At 37.8% G+C, this 15530-nt stretch overlaps 2 protein-coding genes across 3 annotated transcripts; one reads left to right on the forward strand and one right to left on the reverse strand.

Annotated features, from left to right (window-relative positions):
- The first annotated feature begins 1856 nt into the window (after nucleotides 1-1856).
- LOC107695809 (zinc finger protein Eos-like) lies at nucleotides 1857-12107 on the forward strand. Of its 2 annotated transcripts, none has more exons than XM_016495865.1 (8): nucleotides 1857-1962; nucleotides 4062-4116; nucleotides 4396-4500; nucleotides 4642-4947; nucleotides 5056-5238; nucleotides 6091-6243; nucleotides 7434-7565; nucleotides 8464-12107. In XM_016495865.1, the coding sequence occupies exons 2-8, from the start codon at nucleotides 4074-4076 to the stop codon at nucleotides 9258-9260; spliced, it is 1719 nt and encodes a 572-aa protein (XP_016351351.1). In that variant the 5' UTR covers nucleotides 1857-1962; nucleotides 4062-4073; the 3' UTR covers nucleotides 9261-12107. The 2 variants fall into 2 exon arrangements, with proteins under 2 accessions (XP_016351351.1, XP_016351352.1); XM_016495866.1 differs by having other exon boundaries at nucleotides 5071-5238.
- A 1120-nt stretch (nucleotides 12108-13227) lies between these two features.
- LOC107695812 (40S ribosomal protein S26-like) lies at nucleotides 13228-14552 on the reverse strand. Its single transcript, XM_016495869.1, has 4 exons — nucleotides 14506-14552; nucleotides 13786-13963; nucleotides 13543-13673; nucleotides 13228-13320 (listed from the first exon to the last, which is right to left on the reverse strand). Exons 1-4 carry the CDS (start codon nucleotides 14506-14508, stop codon nucleotides 13285-13287), a joined length of 348 nt encoding a protein of 115 aa, XP_016351355.1. The 5' UTR covers nucleotides 14509-14552; the 3' UTR covers nucleotides 13228-13284.
- Between the last annotated feature and the right edge of the window lie 978 nt (nucleotides 14553-15530).

Genomic DNA, 15530 nt, shown 5'->3' on the forward strand with positions numbered 1-15530 from the left:
TGCGATTTCAAGTTTTCCTTTCTCTTTGGAGTGTTACAAGCTGTTCGTGAATAGATAAGATCCCTGAAGTTGCAAAGACTAAAGTCTCAAAACCAAAGAGATATTCTTTATCAAAGTTAAGACTCTGCCACGCCCCCCTAAAACGGCGAGAAGGGTCTGGCTGCAGCTTGGCGCTTGCACTCTCAGACGTGCATTCTCAGGCTTGCACTCTCAGACACTTGCACTTCCGCTAGCGACATCACTTGCAGTCTTTATTATTTTTTATTTTGTTCTATTTATTGATTACTTTTTGTTTGAATCTCTCAACATTTTACAACAGTAGCCAGGTGGTGAAGACAAGAAAAAAGAAACTAAATTACAATGTCACTTGCAATCGCCACTTGCACTCTCCGCTACCTGCGACGTCACTTGCAATCGACACAAATCGTGCGTGTTGCCAATGGAGACAAGACGCTGTGGTGATTTAATGATTAAAACTAATTTAGTACCGTAACCTACAGGGTCCTGCAAGAAAAAGACAAGCCCCGCAAATCCGTCGCCATAGAACAGCAGAATATGAACGCAATGCGCAAAGTCTCTCGTTAAGCGTTTTGTAGTTCTCCTGTAGAAAAACATAAACACTTAATATGGCTTAATGTATTCAGATGCTATTAAAATATCAAATTAAATATACAGTTTATTAATATAATGAATATTTATATAGTATTTTCCTCCCACACCGCAAAATGTGGCATGATGTGTCATAATGGACTAAAAAGGCCAAACTCAATATGCTCCTCTACATTATTAATATACATAACTAATATACAGGCAAGCAGGTGAGCCCAGAATAAATGCAACACGCACAGTTTCGCGTTAAGCATTTTTCCATATAGAATAAACTGTCTACAGCTCTTTTATATCATTGTCTTTGTCCAGGAGGGACTTTGTAGAAAACTAAGCGTTTGAGAGAGGCGGGGCATAGAGGACCTACAATAATGTACAGTATTTGAAAAATATTATGTTTTTTGAACATTCAAGCATGTCAACATATTCTGTTACACCAAATACACAAAATAATGATCTTTAAAAAAGCATCATATGACCCCTTTAAGGATTTTTTTATGATAAAACATCTGCTTTTTGAATGTAATTTTTTTACATGCACACTAATATAATTATTAATGGTTTTAGAATTTAGAATATCATTACTGTGTGTGATTTGTTCTAATTATACGTTCAAAGAAATTCTCACAGACAGACAAATTTGACCTGTTTGTCACAGGGAACACAGTTGTTTAAATGAAAGAAGTATTATTTAAGATAAATCTTAGGAAACATTTGTTTTTTAAATGTCACTTGTACTGACACCGTCATCGAAATAACAACAACAACAACAACAACAACAATATGCACATGAATATACTGTAATTAGTAATGTTTTTAGAATTTAGAATATACTCATTTGTTCTAATTATAGGCTACCTTCAAGAAAATTCAACAAAGAGCTTAAATGAAAAAAGTAGTCTACATTTATGATAGTAAACACATCTGTTTTTGAATGTTTCTTTTATTGCCAGTGTCATCGAAATATTAACAACAATATGCAAGTTACTATAATTAGAATATCATTACTGTGTCATTTGTTCTAATTATACGTTCAACAAAAAGTCACTTTTACTGACACTATCATCGAAATGAAATAATATAATAATAATAATAATAATAATATGTGGTGTTTGTAGCTTTTGCGTAGCTTTTTATTACCTAACCTGTAGCATGAGGATCGATGCATTCGATAATCTCTCCCAATCATGGATTTGAGAGGCGGTTTTCGGTTATAGGTTATTCGGGCCTGTATCCCGGCATGGGCCCGGAAGTTGTTTGGGGTTTCAGGTAAAAGATCCCGGAGATGTTGCCTTCGCCAGAAAAAACAAACGGCGCTTCTGCTGTATAAATATTGCAATTGCAGTCGATCGTCAGGTAAGAAAAATACTCACCGTGCAAAACCGATACCGGTTATTCAAGGAAAGTGACATTAGGTCATGTAACTATGCTCGGATTGGGAGGGTTTACACAGCTAGACGCATCTGTCGAGTGCTGGGTGCCATAGCAACGCCAGCGGGCTCTCAGGAAACATAATTCCGCTTTAGTTTATCACGTCTAAAGATCGACTGTATTTCACGACCGGAGGCTGCCGATTGGATTGCGTTGTCAGCAACGCTAGTTCTTTCGTTTGTGAGTTAGTTCAGCGCTGTCTTTGCCTTATTGTGAGCTGTCACGTCTCGTTAGCTGGCTAGCAGCGGTTGCTAGCTAGTGTTGCTGTAGACAGACAGGATTGACATGATTCGGCGTGCTGTCAGTCCTCCTCTGCAGCACGATGGTGCATGAAAAGTTAATAAACATACAAGTGCTCGTGCACGATAATCATGTTCTCGTCGTCAGGCATTGTTTTATGGCGATTATTGCGGTAATTAGACTCATTGACAGCACTGTGAATTCATGAGATCTGCCTGTTGCAGCTGTGTCTGTTTTTAGACTTATACGACACTAAGAGGTCTTACATTTCTGAAGGCCTGTTTGTTATTAGATCATATGTTATTAAATATTTATAAACATTACACCATGAAGCGGATATAAAATAATAATCTTTAAGAGTCCATATTTATTCTAGGTTTAAAAGAATGAAAAAGTACGCAATGTCGTTTGTCGTCTAATAGCAACTGTCTAGAGCCTACACCTGCTGTTTATAATATCTGAATGTGTTTAAACTGTACCTTCCTATGGATCTTAGGTCAGTTTGACCCATATTAACCACAAAAAAAATCATAAATAATTCAGTTGTGATACTAGAGATTCAAAGTCCTTCAGAATGAGTTTTTATCTGGTCCCAAAGAGTATTATAATGGGAAAAACTAAATATTTTTTCAATTAAATAATTTTCATACACCGCTTGTGCCAAAAGAAATGTTCACGTCTCAGTGTGAGCCAAAAGTGTCACTTTCATGTTTATTTCAATCACTTTTAGTGTTTCTTTGACTTTTAAAACACCTTGCGTATTATTTTGCTATTAGTAAATGTATGGTGTATCTTTTTCTCTTATTTTAGTTTATGTGTTTAATAATACTATGTTATGACTGGAGCAGACAATATGAGTCTATTTTGCATGTCCATTTCAACAAATACATTTGTTCCCACTTATGCCACGCACTAGACATGTTTAGGAAAGTGCCATGGTGTTTTTTTGGGGTTTTTTTTAGTGTTTTTAGTGTTGTTATTTAGTATAAAATATTACATCCAAGGGAGCTTGTACTGCAGGTTGTCTTTAGCCCAACTATTTCCAATCATAAAGAACAGTACGTGTGAGGGTCTAAATTTTAGACAATATGAAATATTTTGGGGTCAAATTTTATTTATAGACATCCACAAAAAAAAAATTAAAGCTACTCAACATGCTGAATGCCAAAGGTTGAAAGCTTTGAAGTCTTTCTTAAAATACAGTCTTTTTTGGCGGCAGACGTGTCAAATAGTTATTTTTATAAACAAAAACTTTTATTTTGTTACCAAAAGTGTTGCATTTGTTTCCAGTACCAAAGCCGACAGATAATATGTGGAAATTTCTGAGTAATGGCAAATCATAACAACCCCTGCATTTGCCTTATTATCATCATTGCTTTAGATGTCAGCCTGTGTTCTGATAGGTCACAGGCTAAAGGGAGGGCAGTTTCTTGCACACTACGCTTTCCATTTAAGACTAGAATTCTATAGAATGGACACTCAATTCAGCTGTTGAGCTAGAAATGAGATCTTGACCAGTGTGCATATAAATTATTCAGCTACTCGAACCGTGCAACCACACAGGAAAGGGAGAAATAACAAACTGCAAGTGAACCAGTTTATTTTTTCAGTTGAAATCAGAAGAGCCAAATATAAACATTTTAGCGTTCTTTGTGTGCACTGTATTATTGTAAAATGTATCAATGCATGCACTTAGGTTTCTTAAAAACTTAAGTTGTTTTTTGTAAGATGTGTAAGTTTTATGCCTTAGCAAGAAATATTTTTTTTATGATTTCTCGGTACAGGCAGCTGGTGTGATGATGAATGCTGACGATTGCAATGGCCGTTCGTACATGTCAGGTAAGGTGTCTTTATCAGGTCTTATTGTTTTGTTTTTCTCATAGACATGAATGTAGCTAAATATAGTGGGTTTCAAATGTCCATGTCCACATTAAAATCTGGGATTTTTAAATTTAAATTTTATTTTAAACATTTTTTAATAAAAAAAAAATCTTTTTTTTTTTTCAATTCAACTTTTCACTCAAATTGTCATACTGATATAATTTATAGTGGAACATTTGATTTAAATGTTAAAAAAAAATGTATTTATATTGTACATGACTGGTTCAATGTTTTCAGGTAGTGGAGATTCTTCAACAGAGCGTGAGTTTTTTGCAGGGCTCAGAGGACCCACTGTGAGCACACCAAACAGTCAACAGTCCTCACCCAGCCGCTCACTCAGTGGTCAGTATTTTTGTCCATTAAACACACTTTTACTTTTCTTGAATAATTTCTGAATTTGCCATTAATTTTACTGCCACACTGACTGCTGATTATTTCTACTTTGGATAAAAGCATCTGCCACTGCTTTCTCTCCGTTCCCAGCTAACTCCATCAAGGTGGAGCTGTATAGTGACGAGGAGGCAGGTGGTGCTCCACTGGCGGAAATGAGAGTTGGGGAGAAGGATGAAAGATGGAAAGATGAAAAGGGCGAGTTGGCAGAAGATGGTGGTGTGGAGATGGTCGGAGGTACACGAGGGCAGGCTGGGAGTGGCTGCGGGGAGATGGCCAGCTCTGAGCTCGCATCCCCAGGTCCCATTCGGCTGCCCAATGGGAAACTTAAATGTGACATATGTGGGATGATTTGCATTGGACCCAATGTTCTAATGGTGCACAAGCGCAGCCATACAGGTAAGTGTTTCTTGACTAACTCTTGACAAAAAAAGATCAAACTTCTTTAAAAATGTCAGCTTGAAGATATGTGCTGCTGTTTTTTTGGGCGGGTGGGAAAACTGGTAGTCTTGGTCTCTGTAGGTGAGCGGCCATTCCAATGTAACCAGTGTGGGGCCTCCTTCACTCAGAAGGGCAACTTGCTGCGTCACATCAAGCTCCACTCTGGCGAGAAGCCCTTCAAATGTCCCTTTTGTAACTACGCCTGTCGTCGCCGTGACGCCCTGACAGGACACCTCCGCACCCACTCCGGTGAGCCTTTGTGGTTTGAGAGAGGCCATTTGCGAGAAATAAAGAGAAGGAAGGAAAGAGAACTTTGTGGCTGGAAAATAAATGGATGGAAAAGTGTGTGGGATGGAAAAAGCCTTTTGATTTGCCACAGAGCTGAAATGAATGTAGTCAAGGTCATTTTAACCTGTTTCTCCTTTAATGCAAGTGGTGATTATTTTGCTGCCTAGAACTTTGCTAAACTTCCTTTTAAACCTGTTGCTCTACTAAAGGTTGTGCGAGCAGACTAATAAATGTAAATAAGACCTCATCCATTGGTTATGTAATCAAGTTTTAGTCAAAGACAACAAAATTCAGCGGTCTAGTATGACATTTAGAGTATTATGAAAACAGGATATCCTGCTTGTGTTTTTGAATGATGAAGAGCATTTACCTGTAGTGCCTAAGGTCCTTTGAATGAGAATGCAGATATTCAGAGAAATGACTTTAGTAATGAATTTCTCCGAAATGACGCACATCTCTAAAGCTGAACGGACAGATGCGGTCTGTAGGTTTTCCTATTCTGCAAACGTCATAGATGAGCAGCGTGTCATTTCGTTTTTGGGGAAATTGTGACAAGGGAAATTCTGTGGTCTGATAAATCCTGTATCAGTCATTACATTATTCGTATTTAATAATCATATTGGAAATATTATTATATTATATTAACACATATTTAAAACATTTTTATATTACAATTTATGAAAAATAAAAATTTTTGTGGGTAACATCTTATATTAGCCACAACATCAATAATGTATTAGTAATATTCATGTTTACATAACACCTGCAAAGCTGTGTGAAATGCATTCATATTCTCTGTCCTCGTTATTTCAGTGTCCTCCCCTACAGTAGGGAAGCCCTACAAGTGCAGTTACTGTGGCCGCAGCTACAAGCAGCAGAGCACCCTGGAGGAGCATCGTGAGCGCTGTCACAGCTACCTACAGAGTCTGGACCACCAGCCTGCTCGCAACACCCAGCCTGCACACGGTAATACCAGATTTACTCACACAAATGCAAGGGAGGTCAAAATTAGCAGTACTTTGGTACCAAGATGTTAAAATGCATGATATCATTCTTTCTGCAGTATCAGCAGTATTCACTACTCAAGTGCTGTCTGACAGGCGGCTGCTTTTGAAAGCTCTCCAGTGTTATTGCATTTATGCTCTGTGAAGATCACAGCTGGTGATGTAGCTGCGTGCATGAACGGTCCAAAGCACTTCGTGATTAAAATATACATGCTTTGGAGAGGTATTATTGTAAACACAGAGAATATAAACAGGTGGTTATGTGTAAAATATCACTGTGTTGTAGGGCTTGCAGTATGAGTTCAAATGTAGCTTATACCTGCTTTGTAGTTGATATGATCTTTTTTATTCTTATTTTAAAAACAGACCTGCTGTTCAGTCAAACTTTGACAGTATTGAATCAACATTAATGTATTGTAACTAATAATCATACAGTTAAGGCTCTGCAAATATAATACTTTAAGTAATTTATTTTACATTAGACTATGTTTGATTTAGCTTTTTAAATAAAGGAGTATGCTGCTGTTCAAAAGGTTGTGGTCTGTTCAATTTAATAAAAAACAATGGAAACTTTTATTCAGCAAGGACACATTAAATTGATCAAAAGTGACAGTAAAGACTCTTGTAATGTTATAAAAGGTTTCTATTTTAAATAAAAGCTGTTCAGTTGAACTTTCCTTTTACAAAAGAACCCTGGAAAAATTAATTGTAATTCTACAGAAATACTAAGCAGCACTGTTCCAGGACTGTTTTCAATATTAATGATAATAGGAAATGATTCATGAGCAACAAATCAGCATATTAGAATAATTGTGACACTGAAGACTGGAGTAATGATGCTGAAAATTCAGCTTTGCCATCACAGGAATAAATTACATTTTAACATTTTATTATTAAAATAGAAACTCTTGAATTTCACAATAGTACTGATTTTACAGTATTTTTGATCAAATAAGTGCAGCTCTGGTGAGAGATTTCTTCCAAAAACCGACCCCAAAACATTTGAAGAGTAGTGTATATTCAATACCATATAAATTATTGCTGTGGAATCAAAAATGTTGTGAAATTTCACTGGTATTGGCCAATACCATTTTGAAATCAAACACACACTATTCTATTATAAACATGTATCTACATTGGCATTATGTTCAGGTGAAGAGTCCCATAACGTGGAGATGATGTCTGAAGCCCTGATCCAGTCCTCCTCAGAGAAGATGACCTTCATTGATCGACTGGCCAATAGCATCACCAAGAGGAAGAGATCTACACCCCAGAAGTTTCTGGGTAAGACCATTTCTTTGAATACCTAAGTAGAACAGCGTTTCTGCTCTGCTATTCCAGGTAAAAAGTTGTGAGTTAGTGAACTGTATACAGACTATACACAACAGCGAACATGCAACAAAATGTGCAAATTTATGAACAAATCACTCGGGTTCTATCAGTCAAAGCAAATCAGTCTGAATCATGGACTGAATCAGATAACTGATTTGGACTTTTTTACTGTTTTGGTTTGCATGACTTTTTCAGTGAATCGCATGTTATTATGTCTGACTCAAAATGAGCTGAGCGCTCAAAATGAGCTGTCTTTGTACATTTTTCAGGTGTTAAACATGTAAATTTGTAAGGTTAGTGAAACTTAATTCAGTCTAATTACTGACTGGTTGTCAATATAACAACATGTAGATACATGTAGATGTAAAGGCTGCATTTATTTGATCAAATCAGAAAAAAACTGTAATTTTATGAAATATTATTACAATTTTTCTAATCTATTTAGGTGGTGGCATAGCTGAATTTTCAGCAGCCATTACTCCAGTATAAATGTCTGTACTATCACATGAATTTCTTTAAAAAAAAAATCTTACTGTACTCCAAAATCTTGAACGGTAGTGTGTATATATATATATATATATATATATATATATACAAAAACAATTTTTTTTTCTTTTTTTTTACATTTTTATGTAAATCATTCATTTCATCATTTATTTAATTTGTTTATTTTTTGCTCAGTTTTCTTAGTTTAGGTTTTAGAATTTTGTTGCAATTAATTAGATTTAGAAAAACTATATGTTATAAAAATGTTATTGGTTATTGTTTAACTGTAAAAAAAAAAAAATCACTTCAGTGCAATTTCGTGGTTACTGAAGACCAATGATACTGATGCTCCTTGATTTTCTAGGTGAAAAGCACATGCGACTGAATATATCCGAAGCACCTTATGAACTTGACCCCAATGCTGATAAAGAAGGGGACATGTTGCTTTTGCACCCCGAGGGTGACACCGCTGCTTTAGCAGGCATGGGAGGGCGTTTCCTGCGGGCACCGAGAGGAGGCAGCAATGATGTGGATCCTTCCCACTCCCTGCGGATGCCTCCCCACTCTGCCTGCCTCTCAGAGTTCACCCCAGTCATCAGCTCCGTATACCCTCACATAACTCCTCTAGGGCAGCGTCTAAACTGTGCAGGGGGCATCTCCATGAGCCTGGCCGGGAGGGAGGCCGGCGAGGGTCATGAAGATGTGCCCTCTACCCGCAGCCGCGCCGCCTCGCTAAGCAACGGTTACCAAGATTCGACAGACACTGAGAGCATGGCAGAGGAACAGTGCGTCATCACCTCAGTGCCACCGGGAAACTTGAACCACCGCGTGCGAGAGCGGCACAGTCCTAGTCACGCCAAAGATATGGACATGGAAGGGGACAGGGAGAAAGGGGTCCCTGGGGGTTTACCGACCAAGGCGAGCCCGCGCTCGCCACCAGCGAGGGAAGCCATGCAAGTGGTGGATGGGGAAGGGCGGCCGGTGCGCTCCTTCCGCTGCGAGCACTGTCGCATTTTCTTCCTGGACCATGTCATGTTCACCATCCACATGGGCTGCCACGGCTTCCGCCAGCCCTTTGAGTGCAACATCTGCGGCCACCGCAGCCAGGACCGCTACGAGTTCTCCTCGCACATTGTCCGCGGGGAGCACCAGGTTGGCTGAGGTGGGTTTGTAGATGGCAGAAGTCGAGACTGGGGGGAGATGTACAGAGTTGTATGCTGCTTTGAGATGGCGTCATGGCGTCTAGTTTGGTCTGCACCAGGTTGGGGCATATTAGCACTTGCTTTTATAGTTAGCGGACATCATATTTTACCGTCGAAGGCTAATCGCTTAGGTATGAACATAAAGCGTGCAATTGCATCCCGTGTTAGAGGATGTCAAGAGGATTCAAACGGATTCTTCCGATTGCACTCCCATACCAAGTCATTCATCGCAAGACGCAGCTGTTTTGCTTTAGAAGTGCCTTCCTTCCGTGGGGTTTATTTTTTAACAGTTGAGAAGAGAAATTCGAGGTGTGAGATTAGGTCTATACTCATCTGTTCGGTGGCGTTTACATAGAGTCTGCCTCTTGAAGAGAAAAAGACAATTAACTGCTTAGGCGTCCAAAGTCTGGACTGTTTCCAGAGTGGTTTTCCAAAATTTCTGAGCCTGTTAAATAAGAGAAAGCCATGCCTAGGAGTATTCACACAAACTTTGTGCTCTTTTAGGATACCTCGGTGGGACTGTTGAAATTAGGCGACTCAGGGAGGACATTGCTGACAGAGAGGGAATGAAGAGCAAGCAGCGTGAATTGCAAAACTGAGGCTGGAGTATTGGTATGTTAGCCATATAAGGAGCACAGACACATATTGCCTTAATCGTTGCTTTATATGAACCCTGTACAAGCTAGTTGTCGAATTGCACATGGTTTTTAATGCTGGACGATTCAGTAGGTACAATGCAGCTTGAATTCGAGTAATGTTTAAAACTGAGATGATACGGCACTCTTGGGTCAAATAGGATTGGCCTAGGCTAAGGCTCGGGTAATTTTATTTCTTTCTAAAATGTATGTTGATGTTTTATTTGAGAAAGGAAATGAACTTGAAACATTTGCCTTAGTTTTTGAGTCTACAACCTCTGTCCTGAAGAAAAAAAAACACCTGGTTTCCTCGTGCCTCAGATCTTGATTGTCGTTTCAAACTTTATCTCGACCTCACTTAAATGATGATAAAGATTTAGCCTATCAAATGTATCGAGTTTTATTTTTTAAATAGTTTTTGTAGTACAAAGTCCCCGCCATCCATCCTCGGTCATGCTGCACAGTGGGCCACATTATGTTTTTTTAGATGCGGTAAAACATGTGGAGGCGGGAAAGGAGCCTTAATGTTCTGGTGCAGACCAAACGCAGACCCATGTTGCATTCCGAGATTTTGATGACGAGTGAAGGGGAAGGGTTGTTACCTCAAAAGGAGGATTGCACTTTTTCTAATTCTGCTTAAATGTGAGTGTTTTGCTGGGGCTGTTGGGAGGGTTTCGGACAGACACGGCGGCACGGGGGTGGGACGGGATTTTATTCAAAGGCTTTAGGGGAGCAGGCACAGTAATGACTGGTAACTGAGCTTTGAAACATATTCTTTTGTTTTCTGAAATTGCTCTATTGCACTGATTTCTGATAAAAATGCTATTTAGAGAAAACGAGAAACAATTTGATACGAGAACACGTTGGTTATAAAGACCAGATAAACAGTGTGGTGTTTTTAAAAACAATTCTATAAAGGCTATTTTCCTAATAATAAAAGGGGTTGCGGTCATTTAAGGATTCAGAACTGAACATTTTCTCCTTGTGTTGTAAAATTAGGTGCTTGGATGTTTGTGTGACTTCTGCCCTCGATTTTGGACTTGTATCCTGTACGCTTGTCCTGTGTGGTCATGTCCTATCTGAGTTCATGCATACGGTACTCTCAATCACACTGAGTACGAACTGCTGCTTGATTTTGAAGGAAAGGACTGAAATGTTGTCGTAGAGTTACGTACCGTCCTGCCAAGATGTATCGTGGCCTGTTTTATCAGTGGATCTCACTTGCACAAACTGAGACAAAACGAAAGCACCAATGAGTGAATTTTGAAGATTCTCGAAGATTTGTTTTGTTTGATTGCTTGTACATTTCTCACTTTTATGTGACGTGGGCTGTGGTTAAGGGTACTTGGATGTTGTGGCATGTGTGTATCACTTGCTATACTTGCTTATGTGTAATCCACTGACCCTACATCTTACGGTTACTTTTACAATGTTTGTAGGCCTCTTAATGCGTATGCTTGAATTCACTCCAGTGCAAGCCTATGGAGTACATGAATGGTATGAATGGATCGAAGAAGTGAGACCAAATCCAGTATTTACAAAGGTTAGTTAATGACTTTGCACCCTTCATAGACTTTCATTTTCTTTTTTCTGCAGACATAAATTTATTTACTTGAAATTATGGCAAAAACCATATATGACACAATGCACTTAATGGTCAAAAAGAAATTATTTAATGAATTCTACCGAGTGTGTGAATGGGAGAGGTTGCATGTGTACTCGTTTGTTTGCTGGGGTTCTGCAACTGTTCTGCTTGTGAAATACTAGCTGCAATTTTCCCTATCTCGTCCAAACCAAACCCAGCTCTTTTCTGCACCATTTCATATTTCTTATCCCCAAGGTGTGAGGAGCTCAATATTTTTAAACGAACTGTGAAGCAACCATAATGAGCAGCAACTGAGAAAGAGAGACCTAGCATTTTGAGGGAGGCAGGGATCAAACTCTGTCATTCTTGGGCTTTATCCCTGGGTTCAATGTTTTTAAATATTTTGTGAGAAAAAAATGTATATGACAAAGAAAAACTCTTTACCTCAAATTTGTTCAAATATAAAAAACTGCCTCATGTTCTATAAAAGGTGTGTTGGTTTCAAGAGGTATTGTTTATTTGATTTTGTTTTTAAGGAGTGTAACCCAACTTTAAGTTGAAGTCATTTTTCATGTCCAATAAAGTAATATTTGTTGTAACTTCTGTCCGCTTACAACTCTAAACACTTGTCCTCTAGTTTGCCTAATTTATGTCTAGTCTAGATCAAATTGCCTTTCTGTTGATTATATTGTTCAGTATGTTTAAGGGAAGGTGGACATTTAAGGTGAGTGCTCTCCATCTTTAACCACCTTTTTTATTTTTGTAGTGCACTTAAAATAGTTGTGCTGTGTGACAGATTCATTTTGAAAAGAACAAATATTCCATGTAGTCTCTTAATTAAAATAAGGACAGAACCATGATTTAAAAAAAAAGTTATAGCATGTATTGTAAATTACTTAAAGCTTATTTTCTCAGTTGAACCAACTTAAGTCCAGATATTTCACTATTATTAATAACTATTGTAGTAATTATTATTTTGAACGTTTTTTTATATTTTCATTTTTAATTTTTTTTGTTGTGTCTTTAGTTTTACTATTTAACTTTCTTTTCTGTTTTATTTTATATTTCTGTTTTAATTTCAGTTCAAGTTTTCTCATATTTATTTTGTCAGTTAACAAATGTTTTTAATAGTTTGTTGTTAATGAGAATACTATTAGCGTTTCATTATTATTTACTACTAGTATATCAACCACCTAATTTGAATTAATTAAAAATATGAAAGACTACATTTTATTTGTAAAAATAATATTGGTAACACTTCTTACATGAACAATGAGTAATGTATTTTACAGCCTTTATTAATCTTTACTAAAAACAGTTAATTGTTCACACTGCATTAACTAATGTTAACATGTACAACTTTAGATTTTAAAATGGTTTTAGTAAATGTAAATAACCATTTACTAAACCATTAAGATTAATAAATGATGTAGCATTATTGTTCATGGGTAACTAAAGTTAACTAACAAGTGATAAAAGTGTTACCAAAATTTTACAATATTTTCCTTTTCAAAATGCACTTCAGTAAATGTATTAAATTTTGTCCTAAATGTAGAAATGAAAAAAAGCAAGGTCTAGTTCATACGACTATAAAATTAAGCCGTTTTATTTTCCCTATGTAATCTTTCTCAGTACAACCGAACTTCAAGTACACAAAGAATAGCAACATTTTTAATTTTTGAGTGAACACATACAGAAGAACACACTTTTAATTTCAGTCCGCTTTATTTCCTTACATACAAATGTATGCAAATATCTGCAGATCACATTGGTTTTGGAGGGGCTCTTGGGGGACCACCCTGAAAGGAAACAACATCAGTTAACTTTGTATTATATATATATATATATATATTGACAAAATGGTATAAAATTAGCATGTTTCATAGTTCCTAACAGCCATCAAGCACAACACCTGCTTATGTTCTTATTGAAAGCAGATGTGGTTTCATAGTTCCTAACAGCTATCAAGCACAACACCTGCTTATGTTCTTATTGAAAGCAGATGTGGATGTATGACTTACAGCGGGCCTGAAGCGTGGAGGAGGGGTCCGGTCCTTCCTGGCCTCACAAGAGCGGTTCCTCACCACTTTGCTGTGGATAGCACAGCTGACACAGTAGTGCAGCTTCACATACAGTTTAGGCAAAACGTAGGCTGTAGATGGACAAAGAAACAAGTTCGCTAAATGCTTCAACAAACCCCTGATTGTTCCCACTACCCAAGAAGCCTTGCATCCTGACTTCCTAAAGCAAGCGTATTTACTCACAGTCAAACACACTGGCTTCAGAGATGTCCCTAACAGCTGCAGCCTCCACAATATTTCTGATGACAAACTTCTTGATGGCTTTGTCCTTAGGGACACACCGGGCACAGTTCGTGCATCGGATGGGCTGGACATGTCCACGTCCCTTTTTAGCACGCCCGTTATTCCTCCTCTTCTTAGTCTAGAAGATCAAGAATTACAGTTGGCACTGGTTTACAAATGACAACCTTGTTTAGACATGATCTTACAAAAGATGTTAGATTTATGATTTTTAAGTTAAAATATAATGGTAACCTAAGTCTCTGTCTGTTAACGTTACTCCTTTGTAGGTGTTAACGTACTTCATTTTTATAATGTACATCTGGTGTATTAAGTAATAGGCATATAGTCTATAGCCTAAAAATCTCAATCACTTATTCGAGCTTTTAAAACGTTAAGAATTAGATTAACGTTAGTACTGTATGTTACCGCATGGTAAAGCTTAACATTGGCAGTTGAGACAAATGGCTTATAAATGCTTGTTACGAGCTTAAATGTACATGCGGTACACTTCAGGCGTAGTATTGCTTTAATGACTAAATATGAACAAAACGGAGTAGTGTTTAGCTATACATAGTAAGAAATTACTCCGAAATGTACACCCGGTGGAAAAAAACGCACTAACTCGTCCTCATAATCACACAATGAAAGACTGGCCTCTATCTGAACGATTGGTAAACTCACCATCTTGATTCAGAGAAGCACGAGAGAAGAACGGAAGAGCGTTTACGTCACTTATATAGTGCGCACAGCAGCCGGAAGTCTGGGAAAGATAATAAAAGGCCCAAAGATTTTAAAGTAATAGAACATTATTTTATTACTTAAAATAGTGATAGATAGATAGATAGATAGATAGATAGATAGATAGAAATATTTCTGGATACATACAAAGGCAGACGGTCTACAATGTAAATTGGTGCCCTTAAGAGATTTACAGTTAAAAAAAAAAAAAACACCTTCCTGAGGTACATCGCAGTTGATTTATTATCATCTCGGTAAGTCCAAACATTGCAAGGTAAATTCGTTTGCATACATTTTTGGCTTATTAAGATTTCCACTAGATGTCAGTAAAGGCTTCGTTATAGCACGTAGAACCAAGCGTCTCCCAGATGCTTTTGTCAAAGTTTAGAACAAGTTAAATGAATGATCAACCACTTAATAGTAGCAGCAGCCAAGCACTGACGTAGTTGCCATGCATTGAAGATTGAGACATTCCAAATGTGGAAAATGTAGAATCATTGAAATACCCATATTGTTTGACCACAAATCTGAATATTGGTGGGGGCAGGTTCTCCTTAGTGCACAGTGGATTTCTTCATGAACAGTTTTGCTGTCTGAATACCACTGTCATTCAAGATCAAACCACACCTCTGTATGTGGCAGTGTTGTCATTTCAACGAGGTGGGTTTCTGAGATGATGGACAATAATTGACAGTTGGCTAATGGCATTCTGAAATGTCCTCTGCTTTGCTCCTGGAAGTGATTATAGAGTTGGATTGTGGAGTGGAGTGTTGGTGAAGGGTGGGGGCAAAAGAGGGAGGTGTTCTAATGCAAGCAGAGTGGATGTGTAGCTCCTGTGGTTGACTGTCCCCTGTGTCACTGCACTTAGGGAGCTGTTGCCAAGAAAAATGTCTTCTTTACAGGGTCGCTGACGGGAATTGAAGAGATGAAACCAGGCCCCACTGACGCAGAGGTGCATGCAATCATAT

This window comes from Sinocyclocheilus anshuiensis, unplaced genomic scaffold (genome assembly GCF_001515605.1).
Source record: "Sinocyclocheilus anshuiensis isolate Anshui unplaced genomic scaffold, SAMN03320099.WGS_v1.1 scaffold234, whole genome shotgun sequence".
In the NCBI taxonomy this organism is placed as follows: Eukaryota; Metazoa; Chordata; class Actinopteri; order Cypriniformes; family Cyprinidae; genus Sinocyclocheilus; species Sinocyclocheilus anshuiensis.

Excerpts from the sequence above, each read along its gene's own strand:
- LOC107695809 (XM_016495865.1), top strand. The coding sequence starts at position 4,074 with ATGATGAATGCTGACGATTGCAATGGCCGTTCGTACATGTCAG. Across the intron at positions 4,117-4,395 it reads TGGCCGTTCGTACATGTCAG|GTAGTGGAGATTCTTCAACA; the intron begins GTAAGGTGTCTT and ends CAATGTTTTCAG. Across the intron at positions 4,501-4,641 it reads ACCCAGCCGCTCACTCAGTG|CTAACTCCATCAAGGTGGAG; the intron begins GTCAGTATTTTT and ends CTCCGTTCCCAG.
- LOC107695812 (XM_016495869.1), bottom strand. Across the intron at positions 13,674-13,785 it reads TGAAGCCAGTGTGTTTGACT|CCTACGTTTTGCCTAAACTG; the intron begins GTGAGTAAATAC and ends GTCCATCTACAG. Across the intron at positions 13,321-13,542 it reads CTCCACGCTTCAGGCCCGCT|GGTGGTCCCCCAAGAGCCCC; the intron begins GTAAGTCATACA and ends GTTTCCTTTCAG.